This window comes from Colius striatus, chromosome 18, assembly GCF_028858725.1.
Source record: "Colius striatus isolate bColStr4 chromosome 18, bColStr4.1.hap1, whole genome shotgun sequence".
NCBI lineage: Eukaryota > Metazoa > Chordata > Aves > Coliiformes > Coliidae > Colius > Colius striatus.
Window position 1 is genome coordinate 11,719,242 of NC_084776.1, and position 20,179 is coordinate 11,739,420.

The window sequence follows — 20,179 nt, forward strand, 5'->3', positions numbered from 1 at the left end:
TCCCAAAATTCTTAGAAACAAATGGAGAGAAAGGCCTGAGATTTTAAACCTTAAGAAAAATGTATGTAGATGTATGTGTGCTTCACACATGGCATTACTGTAGTGCATCTGGCTAGAGCCTGTCCTATACCATCGCTTTCTCTTACCTTTCTACTCAATTGGAGGATTTCCTTGCAGCTTTTTGGGCAATGACCTTATAAACTTGTTTTGTTTTGTTTTGTTTTCTTTCAACTTCTACTGGGTTTCATTTTCTGTGATTTCTTGCCTTCTGTTGTTGCCTTTTAGGTGTAACAGTTTTCCTTGTAACAATTTTCCTTCTTTGTTCTTGATCCCTATGAAGGCAAAAATGAATCTGTGTCTGTGTTTGAATTGAATGGAATGTGATTTTCCTTTTTACAGGCATAGAAAACGTTTGCAATGCCTATGTGAAGTATACCTTCTGTTTTATTTTACAGAGAGGCTGGAAAGGAGAAATGGGCACATATCCAGCTTTTCCTGATAAGCAAATAGATTGGTTTGGTCCAGAGGTACCCAATAGTTCCCATACAACTGGAGTTACTTTGAGAATAGAGAAGTTAACCTTTTGGCCACCAATGACAGGGTGAACTGCTGTTCTTTAAAGAATGATCTCTCTACTCTCCTCAGAATAATTGTGCCATTCAGTTTTTTGGCCTTGGAAAGAGATTGGGGATGTTTGAATAAAGGTCTGTTCGCGTTCGTAGTCCTGTCGGTAGCTTCAGTCGCTGTTGTAAGCCAGTGTGCGTAGAGAAAAAAAGCAGAAGCTTGAGAAATGCCTGTGAAGCAGTGAGCTTGTTCAGCTTCTTCCTGAAATTGTGAATTTGCAGACTTGCACTTTCCACTGTTTTGCAACTTCTTCTGACCTGGATTTTTGACTTGTAGTCTCGGTGTATTTTCAGAAGCCTTTTTCCTAATCCCATTCTTGCCGCTTATTGCTGAGAGATAGGTTTGAAGTCTTATTTTCCCAGTGGGCTTCAATATTGCAGGCTTCAGTCTACTGTTTTTAGTGTAGATTTACAGGTAAGGAAAATCTCCAGCTTTCCCCAGATCCTAACTAATCCTTGAGGTTTTTCCTCTTTCATCTTAAATGCAGATTGCTTTACCTTGACTTGAAGCTTAGTTGCTCTACAGGGGAATCAATGCTAGCAGATGCCTTTGGAATGACTCCCCAACAGCTGTTCTTCAAAGAAACTGATGTCTCTGTTTCTCAAAAAGCAAGAGACTTGTCCCAAGGTTCAGATGGTGGAATATGACTGGGGTATCACTGCAGGAGTCCTTAGCTTTATCAGTCTCATTTCCTGTGTTGTAGACTACTTAATCATGCTCTAAGGAGCAAGAACAAACTCATTTCCACTCTCTTAAGCTGTTCTTGTCTGGAAGACTTTAAAAAATAGCTAGTAGGATGGAACTGTTCTGTCACTGGTGACATTTAGAGTGTTAGATTTTGGATCTCTAAAGACAAATGCTAACACATTGTGATTTTCCTAAACATAGCTCTCTAGGACTACAATCATCCTGCCCTCTGGTAAATGTTTTACATTATCTCCAAGCCCTGTTGACAAGGATTCTATAAATAGAACACTCTCAGAAGTCACAATTTTTCGACACTTTGCATATTTATACTACAAGTTTTTCAGCTCTGTTAGCTCAGTAGGAATTCCTACTTCTAGCAGTTTGAAAGCTTAAGCACATGGTGCTATTTATTGATGACACAATAGCTACCAACCTTTTTGCACTGATTGTCCAGTGCACACGTGTGTTTATGCTGCATACAAATCTCTTTCTTTCTGTACAATTGCTTATAAAATAGCTAAGTTATTCCTCACTATCTCCCTTGTCTTCCCAACAGCTGAAATGTGTGTGCAAAGAAAGAACATGGCTTCCTTTTGTTTTTACTGGTTGAAAAGAGGTGAATCTGGCCTAGTGTTAGAACAAACACCTTTCTTTTTGTTCTTAAATTGCTAGCCTCCTTCTCAAGGATACTTAGGCATGTGAGAGCATTGAGTATAACCATTTGCATTTCTTCAATGAGAAATTCTCACGGTTTTGCATCTCTAAAGCAAATTTTTGGCATATTCTGTAGCTTGGATTTAGATCAAGAGCTGCAGTGCCTAAGGTCATTTTAACCTATTGCATTATCTGTGTTAAGTGGCTGAATTCTGCATATCTTTGATGGTTAATGTGACTCTAAGACAGTTGATTGGATTGAGTGAATTTGAACAATGCAAGGCACCACTAGTTCACAGACTTGTTCATCTGCCTCTGGGAAAGCTGTAAACAAAAATTGTGCAATCAGTAAATGAATTGGAGACAATCACATATGAATGAGATAGCTGAGCTTGAGCCTTTCTTTAAGGCCCAACTCTAAGCCAAAGGTTGTATGTCTCTCCCACTTCCACTGAGGCTCAAAACCTAAATTTAGAAAGGAAGCATTGTTTATTTAGTTAGTTCTGGACACATACATTTCCTGGTTTTGAAAGTTATAGTCTAATAGATAACTTTTTTGTACCGTTACCGTGCCCTGTGCCATTCTTCTTGCCCAGACTTGTTACACTTTTGTGTTATATCTTAGAAGGACTGGTTTTTTTTTCCTTACCTACTGCTTACTGAGCACTGTTCTGAACCATTTCACTTTCTCTTTTTTGTGGCTGAAATGATCAGAGTCTATTGATTCTTCATATGTCAGTCCTTTTAGCTTCCACATTATTAATTTAAATTAGTACTTGAAATTGCAAGTAAAATCTTTCCTAGTAGCTGCAGAAGAGCATTCTGAGTGTTTATGTGCCTGTCCTGTCATGGGATCCAATTGTTTTTCAAAATATCTGCAGATTAACAATGTTTCAATTCCTTTTGCTTTGACAAGAGACAAAGTTTGAATATGGTTTAATCCTTCAACAGTTGTGTGGGAATGGCTTGATAAACATTGAGATTTGGTTTGCTCTGACTGCAAAAAGATCAGTAGACATTCTCATATTATCTGACAGTGCATTCTGTATTTTAGATCTCCCTCTTGTCCTTGGAGGGAGGGAGGTAATTCTAGGTAGTCTGTATCAGTTTCCATATACTGTGTCATATATAGCAGTTCTTTGAGTCAGACTGTATGCTGATTGTATACAAAAAGCACTGTGTGTACATAGTGTGTTCTAAGTGATTTTGCTGAGAAGTTAAGACAGTATGTTCTCAACTAGTGGAAAGAACATCCAGACAACTTTTCATCTCATCTGAGGTGTGCAGCTGCACTTGTAGAAGCTGGTGAGAGAGTTCCAGTGCAGCATCACTCAGTACAACACTGGCTTGTACAACAACCATTTTTCAGTGTAGCCTTTTTCTGAGCAGCTGTGCCATAATATATCACATTAATGTGTGGGATCGTTTTGTTCCTGCTTATTATCACAAGTCTGGAATAAAGGCATAACATTGTTTTATCTATCTTGTGGCAGGCCAAGCTGCTTCCTGATGAAAGGGAGCATGGGATGAAAAATAAAACTGGGAAGAAAAATACAGAGGGAGGGGCAGCCAACAGTAGCAGTTTGAGAATATTGGCAGTCCTCAGTGTGCAGTGATTTTATATTCAGCATACCAGTGGAGTTTGGTCACCTCTGAAGGATCTTAAAGCCTTTTGTTTGCTATATCTTCTTAGTAGTCTAATGTTAGAGTAGTCCCAAAAACTACATGGTGTGCTTCCTCTTCTGTACTTTTGACTTTGGGAGTCAAAATCAATATTACACAGTCTGGCAATTACATTTCACTTAGACATGGATTCATTCTATGTAATGAACAAGGTAGCCTTTTTCTCTGGCTAGAGCTGGCAAAATTCAGGTAATGCATGTCTCCTACAACTATGTCCTGTTCTTAAAATGGTCTTTTGCTAGTACTCAGTGGAATTCAGAAGCTCTAAAACTTCTATGGATTTTCATACAATTTTATGTGGGACTTGTTTTTGAGCTGGAAACCATGCACAGGAACAGTTTATTGGATGTTTTGCTGTTCTAGTGGAGTTGCAAATCTTCAGTAATTTCATTAAGTGACCCAAAGTCTAAGTGTGTTCATGAACAATTCTGCACATTTGGATCACAGTATGATGTTACACAGTGAAAAATTATGTGCTATTTTAGGAGTATGTCTGGGGGTGGGAGGTGGAGGGGGTTAGCAGACAGAAGTTTTCTCCATCTGAAAACACTGTGACTCTGATTAGAGCAGCACTGAACCCTAGCTGGTATTTCCTGCCTTGCAACATTATCAGGGCTTGTATCTACTCTTACAGCAGCTTTACAGCTTCTGGTCAGACTGGAACATGGGCAGATTGAGGTTCCACCTGCCTATATAAGACATACTATCAGGAGCTTTCGATCAGGCCTTACTTAATTGAAGTAATGAGATGCAAGGGACAAAGACATCATTTAGGAGTGAGAAGATGCAAGTGTGTCTCCAAGAGCTTCCCTTGTCTTTCCTGAGTGCAGCAAATTGATGGTTGTTGCTGATGCCTCATTCTGTTCCACTGTTTTATTTGATCTTCCAGTTGTTGCTTTTGGCTTAGCAGATGATTCTTTGATAAATGCTTTTGTTTTGAACGTGAAGTTGATGAAAATCTTCATCATGTAGAACTTAAATGATTTTGCTTTAGTTGATGTGCCTCAGCTCTCCTTCTGTATCCCTTACTCAGCATGCCTGAGACAGGTCTATGTGTGTTGCCCAGGCATGTCTTAGCAAACAATGCCTATAGAGTTTAGCTTTAATGTATGCATTAATTCATAAAACAGCTATTAAAGAGAAATTAATTGGATGCTGGCATGTCTTGAAGAATAGATGAATAGATCAAATTTGTTTACTTAACCCTGTTAGTATGAATTTGTTCCACTAAGTGGGCTTAGATCTTAGTCTAACTATACTGGTCACTACAACTTGAATACTGTATATACTCAGTTCCCACATGCACCATAACCTACATGTCTTTAACATTTTTCTCCAGCTTGTGGAAAATGTAACTCTAAATTAAGGCTATCCAGTATAGATACTCACAAAAAGGTGGATATTTATGGCTATGGGAAGTTGCCATTAGTGATTTTAAAAAGTTATTTGTAGTCTTTCAGTAATCTTTTGGTATGGAGAGTAAAACACTTGTATGAAGGGTTTTTTATGAAGAGGTGACAGTGGAGTGTGTTCAAGAGGAGAAAATAGGATGCTGGGTTTTTTTCTGCACTGAAGAATGTGAAAATTCTTTGTTTGACAATGTGAGAGTATTATTCTTACAGTGGTTTTTCATTAATTGGGCCTTTCCATGTGTATCACTCAGATCTGCTGGAATTCCTCCGTGTCTTTGCTTTTTATTAGGCAGCTGCCTTAAAGATTCTTTTTAATCTGGCATTTCTGAAGGAGCACAGTGCATTTTCAGTCACAGTGTCAGTTAAAGTCTGTTCTGCATTTAATCAAAAATCCCAACTGAGAAATGTCACAACTTACACCACTTTGTATTTCATTTTGTGTTTAATGTGGCCTCCACATGCCAAGAGCCTCATCAAATGATTATGAGATTTTGATATTCATTAATGTCTGACTGTAAAGTAGATTTTCACCGTATTTCTGTTTTAAAACTATGTTTTGTTGAAGCATAAAATGTTAGAAAATCAAGATTTTCTCCTCCTTGTATTTAGGTATTTTGCTGTGGTGATAACTATTATTACACAGAGTCAGAGAATCTCAAGGGTCGGAAGGCACCTTGAAAGCTCATCCAGTCCAACCCACCTGCCAGAGCAGAAACACCTAGAGTAGGGCACATAGGAACACATCCAGCTGAGTTTGAATGTCTCCAATCCAGCCATACTTTGTGGAGCTAAAGGGACAACAGAAATCAGTTTTAAAATAGAAATTGTGCTAACATACTGCTCTTTTTGCCTGTTTTTATGCAAAGGACTGGTTGTGAAAACACATTGACAGATTTTTCCTGCTTAAACTTGTTATCAAAATACTGGAGTTGACTCACCTACTTTCTAAAAGGACTTGTGAAGCTTCTTTCATTTGCTGTAACAGCTACAGATTTGCTGTAGGATCTTCTCAGTGGTACTTGAAGTTTTTCCAAAAAGGTCACGTTCCTATTTAGTGATTTCATATGCAAGACAACATCCTTTTTAGATGTATGGATGGTGTGATGCTCAGCTGTGCACATTGGGATTACACCACCTTCCTGTTCTTCATATAAACTCACTAAAGAAAATTCTGACTTCTTTGGTTTTTAGTTACTCTTTTGTGCTGAAAGTGAGCATGCAATGTTTATAAATATCTAAAGGGTGGGTGTTAGGAGGTTGGGACATCCCTCTTTTCTATAGTAGATAGTAACAGGACAAGGGGTGATGGGATGAAGCTGGAACACAAAAAGTTCCACTTAAATATAAGAAAAAACTCTTTCGCCATGAGGGTGAGGGAGCCCTGGCACAGGCTGCCCAGAGGGGTTGTGGAGGCTCCTTCCTTGGAGGTCTTCAAGACTCACCTGGACATGTTCCTGTGTGACCTGATCTAGGTGACCCTGCTTCTGCAGAGGGTTGGACTAGATGAGCTCTAAAGGTCCCTTCCAACCCTACCATTCTATGATTCCATTTTGGACTTTGGACTTGAACCAGTGTCAAGTAGAGTGTTTAATGGATCTTCTTAAAAATAGATTGTTCCAAGATAAGATCTGAAGACATGGATGTTCATTTGACCTAAAGGATTCTCTGGGGAGTCATCACTACCAACATATTTTGTAATTTTTAGAAGATGCTTTACATATACCACGGTGTGTTTTGTATCTTTACACCTAATGCAAATTACCTCACAGGTGTCATGTATTTTGAAGAACACAGTTTTCCTCCATTGGAAATAGAGGAGAGAGAAAATACATTTTACTACCTTCCTCCCCCAGTATATAATTATGGAAAGATTTTAACCTAGATTCCCTTCCAGGAGGTTTGTGTCATTCAGTCATGTTTCAAAGGAGAAACTCAGCAGTGCACTCTTTCTCAGTGTGTTGAAAGTCTTGTACTTTACATAACCTTTGAAAGTTGCATTTCATTTGATACTCTGAATTGGAGCAAGCTATTTATTTTGTACAGGGAAGCTGTAGATTTTTCCTTTTAAAAAATGCATATTTTTCCAGATCTTGTTTCAATATCATTATTGGTTGGTTAATTATAAAACTTCATAAAACACAATTCCTTAAAAGAACACATACTATATGAAGAAGTCCCACGTAAGTGTATACATCTAGTGCCTGTAACCTTACAGGGAGTTTAGACTTTTGCCTGACTGTTCATTTCCCCTTTTTATAAAACCAGGATGGAAAAAAATGGAGACCAATTAATTTTTCATTGTCATTTCCTCTTTAGTACAACAGGAGGGTTCTGACCCATAGGCTCTTTCCCCAATAAGAAAGATTCTTTGTGCCAGAGGAAGTTGTAGCGATTAAACATCCAGAAATGCCACATCTGCAGAAGTTTTTGATTACTGTCAACTCATTTAATCTTTGCTTCCTCTCACCCACTTCCTTTCCCATTTAGATGTGCAAGGGAAAACTTAAAAACCTAGAATGATGAAAATAAGAAACATCTTTACCTGGACGTTGCAGCAGTGAGAAACTGGAACAGGTTATGGCATGTCAGCGGGTGGCTGATGGCGCTGCTGGGTACAGAATGCTGACATTTGTACATACCAGATATATGACTGAACATACTCTTGTATTGAACTAATTTTGTAACTTGCTGAACAGTGACTATATGTGCTCATAGGACAATTTTGTCATGTAAATAATCCTGCCTAGTTCCTCTGAATGGGATCATAACTCTGGACTTTGTATTGGTCAGGGGGTCATGGAATGGGCTCGTTAGGTTTGTATTTCATACATCATGGTCAACCCCATGTTCTCTGACCAATTTAGAAGATCTGTTTCGTGGAGAATCCCATTATTGTATTTTTATATTGTTATTTTTACTGTTTTAATTGTGTTAGAGTCATACTGTGTTAATTTTAGAGTGCTCTGACTCCTGAAAATGTAACTGTAGTAGCATAAAGTACATTTCCATGACTGATTCTGATAATCTTATTTAGATCTTCCACCCCTAATCATGTGAAGTGGTAGAGTTATTAGAGAAGAGAGATTTGGGTGCCTAAACGGAGACATATAATGAGATTTTGCCACTTTAGGCTGTCTGGGCCCATCTGGACAGAACTGGAAGATACTAAAGGCCTGGTCCTTCTGTGAAGTGGTAGCTGGAGACAAGGCAAGACTGTGGGGCCATGAGCTAGGTGATTGGATGCGGCTACTTCTTCCCACAAAGCTCATTTTAAGCTTTTTATAATTTTAAAAGTTACTTGTATGGCTTTCCAGCGTATGTATTTGGTAGTTAAGACAAAACCAACCACTATTTTATGCTCTTCGTACTCTGACCAAACACTGTCTCTTGCTGCTGTAAATTAGAAATTACTTTTTGTTTCTTTCCAAAGAGGCCAGTGCTGATTGCAATGAAGTAAACAGCTAAATAAGCTCTAGATTATATTTAAACCCTAAAACCCTGTTTGTCTGGAAAGTGAATTACCTCATCTGGTGCTGTAGCAGAAACAAATGTCATAATTTTCACTCCTGATTAGAGTTTTGCTCTTCCTTGAACTGGCATAGTCCTTTGCTAAGAGTCAGAAAGAAATGTTGTTTATGGTTCACCTTACTGCTTCCTATACAAGGAATATTAATACAGCATTACAGCAAGTTTCCAGTTGGAATATGAAGTGTATTGCATTGGTTGTACGTAGTTTAAGCTAGGCACAGCTAGGTTCTGCCAGTATACAGTTAGCATGTCATAGTACAAATAAACTTGCCTAATTAGATCAAAAAGTTGAACCTTGGATGAACTCCATTTTTGCATAGGAACAGATACTCAAAATACTGGAAAGCTTATTTCTAAAATGGAGAGAAATGAATGTCTGAATAGGTGTAAAATAGGCCAGAAAAACCATTCACTGTAGTTTAAAAGCTACAAGGAAATACTCAGTAAAGTGAATGGAAAAGCTCTGAGAGATATGGAGGAAATGGGAAACAGTGTGCAGTTGCTTTTGATGCCATACCTTACACAGAGGAACTAGAGGAAGCTATTTGTACTCTAAATAATCCTGGTTAAATGAGCTGTGCTTTACAGAAGCTGTATCAAAGGCTCAGGTGGAGTTATTCAAGGTTAGTGATGTTTATCTTGCAACCACATAAGTGAAGAATCCCAGTTGTGAGTCAGAGTCCCTTTGGGAGAGGAATGATGCAGCTGAAGAGCAGAAAAGTGTGGATTTGGTTTTTTGTCTGAGGATCAAGAAGTAGATTTGGTTGCATAACACCAATTTGAAGATTTGTCTTGAGCTGATGCTAAAAGCAGTCTTGAGTGGCACTGCTTTTGAAAATGGGAAGAAAGCAGGAAGTCCATGTGCTGTGCAGAGTGTTTCACTGTGACATTAGAGGGAAGCATGAACATTTCACTTCTTACAAAATATTCACTTTGTTATGGCTTGTAGTTATTTTTCTGCTGTGTTGCAAGATCAAAATGTAGCTGTTCTCAATAACCTTTGTATTGCTAAAGTGCAGAAAGAATGTGGTTAAATGATGGTGTAGGATGCCACCTTCTGCAGGGGGGAGATCCTTGCCTCTTGGAGCTCTGTTGATGGGTTTGGTACATCCATGGAAACCTTACAAAAGGGCACTCAGAACACCAACTGTGGGGGTTGTGTTGCTTTGCTTTTAAAGCAAAGAATTTTCAGGTGGTGGTTGTGGGTTTTGTTTTTTGTACAAGGAGAAGTGAAGGAAGTGACTCAATCTGCTTGTGGAAGGATGGATTTTTCAGAAAAAGTAGAAAATGTAGAAAGCAAAGTTAGTGTGTACAAAAGAAGTGAGGTTTTAAAAAGAAAATCTAGTTTTATCTTTGATGAATGTGTTTGTATGTAAGGCTCTACGTGGTTACCCTCTCACTGTCTTGCTGTTAGGCACATCAGAAAGTACACTTCCAAGACATCTGCCCCAAATGATGGCAGAATTCAGTGTCACCCATTGTTTTTTCTGGTCTGGATTTACATCACTGCAGTAACAGTAATTCCTATATAACTATTGAGAAGAATATTCTTTCTAATTACATTGCTTTCAGATTTAAAAGGCTCAAAGTATTGGAAGACCCACATGCAGTAAGTGCACAATCACTGTTACAAGCAAAATTCAGAGTAAATTGGAGTGTGCAGTGGAATTATCTATGTGTCAGTGTGGAAAAAGAAGGAAATCTTGGCTAAGAGTCTAAGTCAAACTCTAGAAGTTACAAAAAGTGATGTATGACACAGAAAAGAGTCATCAGGATCCAATTTAATAGCAATTATTCTGTCTGCCTTCACCTCTCCTTGAGTGTATGCACAGATAATCAACCAAACCCATTCTGTTTTCTGTGGAAGCTTAAGGATTTGGGAAGTGAACCAATTGTTCATTGGACCTGTGAGAATTCCAGCCCTTTATCCAAGCATCTGAATGCAACATTTATTATGGATTGCTTGAACTATCAACAGCATTTATGAAAATGGTCTTTTTATCTCTTGCTTCATCAAAGCTGTTTGTGATTCTGTATTTGTTCATCTTAGGCTGTGACTAAGAATGCATTATAACTCTCCATCCTGACTTTGTGCATACTTTTGTAAAGTGCCTTTATAAGTTACAAAATCCTGGGATACACAAGAGAATGTTACTGGAGAACAGGTCTTATGAGGCGTGGCTGAGGGAGCTGGGGATGCTCAGCCTACAGAGGAGAGGGCTGAGGGGAGACATGAGCACTCTCCACAGCTACCTGAAGGGGAGTTATTGTGAGGTGGGGGTCCAACTCTTCTCTCCAGTAATGAATGATAGGACACAAGGAAATGGGCTCAAGTTGCATCAGGGGAGGTTCAGATTGGACATTAGGAAGAGCTTTTTCACCAAGAGGGTTATTAAGCATTGGAAGGGGCTGCCCAGGGAGCTGGTGGAGTCCCCATCCCTGGAGATACTCAGGAGACACATAGATGAGGTGCTGAGGGATGTGGTTTATGTACTGCTGGGCCTGGCACTGTGAGGTGAGGGGTTGGACTCCATGATCTTAATGGTCTTTTCCAACTGTAATGATTCTATGATGCTATAATATAAACATACAAGGGGGCAATAAGCACTGTATAGATAATCCTAATTCTTGGAGTTCCAATGTTTTCAATTCTTATTCTGTGATGTAGTTTTGTTGCCATGTGTGTCTACAGCAGTTTACACTATGTGATTTATCTCATTTTGGTTTAGATTATCGGTTGCCAAGTCAGAAGAGAGCCAGTGGAATCTACTGAACGGTATACTCGTTGGATCAATAATCTGACTGAAGAGCAGCTTCTTACACAGGTATTCTTGTTTCAGCTGTGATTGAAATTATGGCAGAAAAATAGAGCAAGAGGTTTATTTAGATGTATTTTTTTTACTCATTAGCAGTACAGTATAACTTACTAAGGTTCTCAGATGCCTATATCTAAAGGCTAATATGGAGTCCTTTGTCCAATTCTGGGCTCCCCAGCTCCAGAGGGATGGGGAACTGCCTGAGAGAGGCCAGTGCAGGGCCACCAAGATGATCAGGGGACTGGAGCATCTTCCTTGTGAGGAAAGGCTGTGGGAACTGGGGCTGTTCAGTCTGGAGAAGAGGAGACTGAGGGGGGAGCTCATTAATAGTTACAAATATCTCACTGGTGGGTGTCAGGAGGCTGGGGCAGCACTTTTTTTCTATTGCATCTAGCAACAGGACAAGGGGTGATGGGATGAAGCTGCAACACAAAAGTTCCATTTAAACATAAGGACAAACTGTTTCAGTGTTTGAGTGAGGGAGCCCCGGCCCAGGCTGCCCAGGGAGGGTGTGGAGGCTCCTTCCTTGGAGGGCTTCAAGACCCACCTGGACACGTTCCTGTGTGACCTGATCTAGGTGGGAGCTGCTTCTGCAGGGGGTTGGACTGGATGAGCTCTAAAGGTCCCTTCCAACCCCACCATTCTGTGATTCTAAGTTTATAGTGCATGTGATCTTGATGTAGTGATGACTTCACACTGAGCATAACAAAGCTTTCAACTTTGAGTTTAGAGTGAGCTGTCTGTGAGCTTTCTCACCTCTGTGGTTAAATGCATCCACTTTCCTGTTCTACGTGTGGGTTTTATTGTTAAAAGGTGTACTTACACATAAGAGGGAAAAAAATCTTTCTTGACAATGATTCCATGCCCCCCCCCCCCCCCCCCCAAGGTTAGGTACTGACTGTTCCTGTGTCTGTTTAAGTTTGCCAGAGATAATTTTAAAAGAGCAGTTCTTCAAGCATTAAACATTGGGCTCATCACACACATTTGTAAGATGCATCTTGTGCAACTGAAGATGACAGTTTTGGCATAGACAAAGGTTGTTTCATTAGGCAGGCAGCCAATGCTGAACTAAAGGAAACTTTGGCAAAAACAAGTTAAACTGGGGAAGAAATCAGTCCAGCTCGTGGAGGAATGTGTGTAATGAGTATTAGAAGAAATCTAATGGATAGTTAGCAAAAAACATCCCAGCAGGCATTAAGATGCAAGTATTTGGGGTTGGGTTTTGGGATGCTATAGTAGGAAGACATTTGCTTTTCATTTTCTTGAATTTTAGTGGCTGAAAAGATGAACATACCCTTGTTTGTTGGACTTCATTGTATACTGTGTTGTGTTTGTCATTACCCTAACCCCCAGACATAGTTACAGGCTCTGGTATGGTCATTGTAACACAAGAAGTAATATGTAGACTTTGTTTTAAATCAGCAGTTGTATTGAAGTTCTCTGTAATTCACCAAGTGAAAGTAGTTACAGAAAAAGTTACACATGGAGTGTTTCATTTGCCTTTCAGTATGGCATTAGGGGAAAAAAAAGGTTTAAACCAGTGACTTTATCTGACAGCAACATCTGGGTCACTGTGTTGCTGAAGAGAAAGAAAAACGTGAGGATGTAGAAACTTGTCTTACACAATGTGAAGTGTTTCATCTAAGTGGGCACTGGATGGGTCTTTAATGAATTAAGTTGGAAATTAAAAAGAAAACTCATTTTAAGATGGGGATGTGTGTCTTCTGGAAGAGATTATTTAATATAATGTTTCTGATTGTAGGATGGAAATACAGTGACCTGGGAAATCCCTTGCAATCCTATGTGCCTGCAAATATCTCTTAAAGTCTTAATCGAGCAGCATGTGCAATCCATTACTTTTACAGATGATTTAGATTCACTCATTTTACAGTCAGATAAGGAAGTTTGGAAAATGTGTGGTGTTTTAAACTAGAGGGCTGCATAGCAGAACTTGTGCATGAGTTTATTAAGATGATATTTATAGAGTCACAATATTTATGTATTCTTGATTCATTTTTTTAACTTGTTCCCTGTTCTCCAGCAGGTTTAATGCAGAAATAGTGGTTCCTCAAAGACAATAGATTTCTGAAGATTCTATGGAAGTATGAAGCTAGGAGAGATTGTACTGCACCAGCTGCAATTCATATGTTGTTAAGCACCACAGAACCCACTGGGACAGAGATTTTTAGGTGCCCAATCATAAGACATGCTTCAGCTGTGACACCAGCCTGTAGGAAACTTGCTGTTCTAACTCTGGTGCTAAAAGAACTGCTGGGTTTCCAGATTAGTGCATATCAGCATATGGCACCTCTCCTGCCTCAGTAGCTCTTCTGCTGACCAGAAATTCAGGTGGGGAAGTAATTATTTTGCTTTTTCTTGACTTAAGAAAGTATGGGGAGGACTAGGATTTGGGAGTAAAGACCATCTCAGCTGTGCCCTAATAATCAGGGTATGAATCAATTATGTAAGGTTAGGCCTGATTTGTCCCACTCCTCTACCCCTGATACACTGTATATTTCATGTTTGGTTTGCTTTTTAAAACTATCTTCATTAAATAAGCCCCAAGAAAACGATAATAATGTGCCTTTGCTAATGGATTTGTAGAATCTCTGGGAGGAGCAATCCTTCAGGGAATTCAGGAAAATTGGCTTTAATTTACAGCATATTGTCTCCAGCAGTTTCCTGTAGTGAAAGAATGTTCAGCTTTTTTTAGCTTGCTCTGTACTCGGTGCCCAGCTTTTTTTCCAGTTACTTTTGTTGCATTTCTGCAACATTTTCATGCAAATTATTTGTGCTGTAAATTGGGAAACAAAGCAAGAGATAAAAAAGCCAATTGTCAAGATCACGTTATCCCCTGTCATAATATTAATGTAATGGATCAAACAATACCCTGCAGCATTGGATTGCTTTACTAGGCAGTGACTTAAGTCCAGTTTGAAAGAGGTGGGTGGTAGGAGATGTTTTGTTAGGTGGTTGGATGGCTTCATATGCCTCGATTCTGGCTGTTGGGTTTCTGTCACTTGAGTCAATATTAGATTTTTGAATCAAATGTACATCCCCTGTCCTCATGCTGAGAAGATCATTCAATACAAAATGCTTCTAGCATTTTAACTTTTCTTTTCCCTTAGCCATGGCCTCTTGATGCTTACTCATCCATTAAATGTTTCTCTAAACAATTATACGGTAACATTCCAAAGATACTTTTTGGTATGCATGAAATTTCAGAATATATACCCCAGAGAGAGTGGGGAGTGAGAAAGTACAAAGGGAGCATAATAACAAAACTACTTTTTAAAAGATCAATAGATGCTTGTTTAAGGATGTCTCCTGTGTAAAAGATTAATGATTACATCATGCTTTTATGGGTATATTAATATAAGCCTTAAAATACATCCCTGTATGTGTTCTGGTAGACTTGCTGTCTCTCTGGCCAGTGGTTAAAAAATACCCCATAGATAATTCTAATTGTTCAGTAAGTGCAGAGCACAGTGACAGATATGGGAAGAAAATGATCAAAGAAATTAAGGGAACTGACTCTTGATATTGGAGTAAGTGAAAAAATATCATTTAAAACTAATCCTATGGGATATGTGCTGGAAGTTTGGTTATGTAGTGCTTGTACCCTGGAAATTTCACTGCATAGGTAAAAATGGCTGAATCATTTAAAAATGGTGTTAATTATACAAGCATTTATACAAGTACTGTTGCTGTCTGTAAGTAACACAGCTGAGTTCACATCGGTGTCTGTTGACACTGCTTTAGCTTAGTTCAGTCTCAGCCTGTGGAGTATTACATTCAGCCTGTAGCATAATTTCATCTGCCCTACCATTGTTTCATCCCCAAAGACAAGGGGCTTCTCTGCTTTCACTTACCTGGTTCACTTGGAAAGAAGACAGCAAATTTACAGTGATATGTGAGGAAATTCATGCAAAAAGGAGTGTGATTTATGGTTGATAAAACTTGACTGTCCTAATTTAGAAAAACAATGAGTGGTCTGAACAAAACATGCTGATTCTGTAGGTCTGTTGCCCACAGTAATGTGTCTGTGTTGCTTCCTGATACACATTGTGCTTTGCATATTATCTCAGAGCTCTTTTTGTTGGATAAATCTAGAAGTTTTCACAGGTGATTTGCAGTTCTTACCAATAATCTGTCTGGACCACCTGATAGAACAACAATAATGGACATGTTAAAGGTCTATAGTATACTTTTCTGTGCCTGATAAGTTTAGCTAATAGGCTTAAAAGCTGTGCTTCTCTGCTTGCTAAGTCTTCCTATGTTAGAGTTTAATTGGTATTTGATAAAAGTTTTGTGCTACAAATCAGCATTTACTACAGACACTCAGTTTGGAAATAGATCCAGCTTTTTGGCTGAGTGGAGCATGTAGCTTGTTCTGAAGGCAAGAAGGACCTGGTAACATGGCTGGAATATACTCAGTATTGTATTGTCATTGTGTATCCCAATAGGCAACTTCTTACTGGTAAAAAGCTGGGAGGAGTGGAGATGAATTTTCCAAGTGGAGCCCAGCTTGGCTGTCTCAGGCTTACAGCATCTGTTTTGTGTGCTTGCAGATGAGAAAATTCCAAGCCGATAAGCAGTGTGTTTCATTGTTGGTGTGTCAGAACTGAAATAGTAGTTGAGATGGCAATCTGAAAAAGAATATATGATATGCAATGCCTGTTGTCTGGTTATATTAGCAAAAACTGAGAAGAGGGTAAGGATTTCTTACTTAATAATGAATAAAACATGAAAAGGCTGATTGATATCCTCCCTGCTTCTTTGCTGCTATTAATCAGTTGCTTTTATCTGTTCTCTTTCAATACAAAGGTATTCATTGCTTTCTTGGGCTTTTTGTATCACAATTTTATCTTCTTTCACCCACTTTACCCAAAAATGTGTTGTTGATAGTGAAGTTCTGATATTTTTCTACTGAGAGAAAGAACTGAAGTCACAAACTGGTTAATTACTGGAGATTCTACTTGTTTGTATGGGATTAAGCATACACCATATAAGAAAAAAACCACAATTGGCTGTTTCCTTTTGTGGTTGATCCTTTTTCTCCTCTGGAGGAGAATGAATCAAAGTTTCATAGGCCAGTCCATGCTTATATTTACATTTGAAAATGCATGTCAAAGGGGTTGTGGAGTCCCAGAAAGTTTAATGAGAAGTGTCTTATCCACATCTGTGAACTCTAAGTATAATTAGAACTTGTTAGTGAGGCTTAATGTAAAGGCATCTTGGGGTTCAAATGTTCTTGAACTTAGGAACAGGTTTGGTAGTTCAGAAACGTGTACAAGTTTTCCTCTGTGTGTTAGCAGTCTTGCATGAGTTTAAAGGTATCCCATAGAGGAAGAGTGTTAAGTAACTTGGATTTATCCTTTTCATATGTTGTTTGATAATTTGCATACTTAGACAAGGCTTGAATGTGGTTCATAATAAGTGGTAACACTTAAATGGAATAGAAACATGGTGATATAGTAAAAAAGCAACTTGGCAGTACAGTAGGTTTGGCTTTATTACAAAAAGTTGTGATGAAGACAGTCTTAGGAAATGATGGACACTTGAATGGCAGAACACGTGTGACATGATTTTGAGGGACATTGAGTTTCAGCAGGTAGAAAACAGTTTTTCTCTGACTTGTGCTACTATTTGTTCCAGCAGATGTTTCATGTATTTTATGTAATCAATCATACCAATATGGAATACAGCATGATAGCATGCTAAAAATCATTTCTCTTAAGGCATTTGAGGTAAGAGATCAACAATGTCAAGTGTGAAGGAAAACTGTAAAGGATTAAATTTTAAGAGATGCATAGTTTGTTTTCCAAACTATTATAAACATTTATGTCTCTTAAATACTTCTGACAATTCCTTTGAAAAATAGGGGGGGAAGTTAAAATAAAACCAAGACTTGGTTATTAATGTAGAACTGCAGTTATGGACATGCATGGAACCAACTTGTAATTCCCAGTTTCTGAATGCTCCATTTATTCTTGTTTGATCTTCCATATTTACCCTGTTGACAAGCTGCCTTACAATTAAACACATTTTAAGCTTTTAATAAACACATTTTAAGCCTCACTTTGGGCTTCTATCTTGTTGCCTTTTATAGCTTAAGGAATCCTTTCTTTTGTCTAACAGATGAATGAAAAAACCCCCAGTTTTTGGTTTATAATGACAGGTGAGATACTGAAGTAGCCCTAACTTTTAGACTTCTTTCTCAAAATAAAAAGCCTGCTCCAAACACAAGTTTCCAGTGATGCTTGTTTTTCAGTTGGTTCTCCATCCGTGAGAGCACAGAGCAGATACACCCTTCGCTTCCTGTCATTTTCTTACTTTGAATTTAAAAATCAAACTGCTGATTCCACAGAAAAAACAGAGAAATATTTTTACAGTGCCTCTTAGTGTAATAAAAATTAGTGATTTAAACCACATTTTTATTGCAACACAACTCCCTGCTATAGCCTTATAAGCAGTAAAACCCATTTCTTTGTCTCTTGCAGCTGGGCACCGAACAGTTTTTCACCATGTTCAGAATTGTATGTGAACAGGAATTAAGTGCATTGTATTTATTATTGGAAAATAACTTCCTTTTATGGTTTCAGCTTTTAATGATAATGCTTCTGGGCCAGATTTTCAGGAGAGCTCAGTAATTTCCACAGTAATTGGAGTGTCTGGTTGGTGAGTACGAAAGCATCATTTCCCAGATTGAGTAGTAGGTCTAAAGGCCAGTTTGGTCTCTCACAGTCAAGACTTTTGTTTTGTAGTTGTTTTATACTGACCTGGTTGCACATTTGTGTCTACAGTATCTTGCTTCTCTGATTTTTTTTGAGTAGTTGAAGCTGAATTTTAAAATATTTACCTCCAACATACACTCTTGTAAGTAACAATATCTGTTATACTGCTATGTTTAAATCTTCTTTATCTGTGCTTTAAAAACCCAGCTTCTGGTCCACTCTGGCAGCTCTTGAGTATAAGGATCCAGATTTAATGATGAATTCAGGTTTTCTATTTTTTCCCTTAGTGCAGGTGTGTCAAACTGGGACATAGGATTTTGATTCTGTTTGTACTTGCACAGCCTTGGCCAAAGGAACTGTGGTTAGAAGTTCATGAGCTGAAGTTATGCAGATTAAAAACTCATAGTGAGCTTTTCAAAGCGTTACTTTGGGTGGATGTAACTGTGAACAGTGTGTCCTTCTCTCACAAAGAACAGATATTTGTGCATTTATTTCAGTTTCATGATCCTGAGGATGATTAGCTTACTTAGTTCCTCTGGAAGCAGTACTTGTGTATGCAGCTCACGTTTGAGAGCCACAGTGATCGCATGTAAAAGAGGTGGAGCAGGCATGTGCTTTGTGGTTAGCAGAGGCAGAGCCAAGCCCTGGCCCAAGCGGAAATCAGAGTGGTTGCAGCGCATGGGATGTCTAATAAGGAAGGAAATGGTCTTACATCTGGCTTCTAGTGTAACTGTTGGTCCTTTGCCACCTCTCTGGATGAGCTAGTTTCTGTGATGTGGGCGGAATTAACCTTTAGCATCACTTGAAATGACTGCTCCCACATGGCAGCAGAAGGCAGCAGAGAAGAAATGTAAACCCAGCACTTTTGTATCCTTCATTTTACAAACATAATACCTTGGTGAAACTGAAAATTCTGGTCCTGCTGGTAAGCTAAGTATGATGGCTTAGTAGTTGCAGAAAATTATAGTGATTTTTTCCCTACTGAAATAGAAAAAGCAAATGATACCAGACTTCAGTTATTACATTGGATGTATTTTCCAAGATTTTCCATTCATTTATGCTCTTGAAATGAGTATTGAATATATTAGAGTAGATACTAAGGATAACTCTCTACATAAAGATAGATGTTCAGAAAGTTTGTACCATGAAATGAATTATTATTTTCAGACATATGATTTCTTTGCATGCCAAGGAAAGTACATTTATTTTGGCAAATTCTTTCCATGTGTGTATGCTAATAATATCAGAATTAAATAAATATAGTCATGAACTTATTCATCTCAGGATTGTGATCAGGATTATGAAATGGTAAAGAAAAACGAAGACAAGCTCTTGCTGTTTAAAGAGTGCTTCAGACTTTACTTAAAATACTCTTTTTTAATACTTTGGAGGATTTATTCTGCCCCTAAAGACAAAACAAGAATGCTGTCTATAATTTAATTTGTTTAACTTCTAAGCTTGTAGAAAGTTTATTGTTTTATCTAATTAGGGATTCGGTGCCAGAATGCACTGGCAAAAGCCCTTCTGTGGGTTCACTTGTATAGAAGTGATTTGTACCAGCAGAGCTTATAGTTGCATCTTGATCACCTACAACTTTTATGCAAATATAGCCACATCTCTACTATGGAGCTGCACTGCTGTGAATACACTAAAATGTAAATAAGTCTGTGTAGCATAGCCATTTCTTGCATGTGACTCTTAAGATGCACATCAGTGTTTTGTTTGTTTGTTGCTTGCATTTTTTGAGGTTTGTTTTTGGTTCTTCAGTCAGACTGCAGTATGTTATTCAAATATTCCCTCCAGAGCCACGTAGTACAAGTAGCCTTCTGCACTACACTTACTTGGTGTGCCTATGTTTTGATTTTTGCCTCATCTAACATGCACAGTCTTTATTTCTTCTCCATCTATCAGTCATAGAATCACAGAATGGTAGGAGTTGGAAGGGACCTTTATTGCTCATCCGGTACAACCCCCCTGCAGAAGCAGCTCCCACCTAGATCAGGTCACACAGGAACGTGTCCAGGGGCATCTTGAAGAT

General features: G+C 38.5%; 1 protein-coding gene across 1 annotated transcript in view; it reads left to right on the forward strand.

Annotated features, from left to right (window-relative positions):
- Nucleotides 1-20,179, forward strand: part of B3GNTL1 (UDP-GlcNAc:betaGal beta-1,3-N-acetylglucosaminyltransferase like 1) — a 120,439-nt gene that overhangs the window by 21,399 nt on the left and 78,861 nt on the right. The window contains exon 6 of the mRNA XM_062011186.1: nucleotides 11,318-11,413. Within this exon, the coding sequence (XP_061867170.1) occupies nucleotides 11,318-11,413 (96 nt within the window). The remainder of the gene's footprint in view (nucleotides 1-11,317; nucleotides 11,414-20,179) is intronic.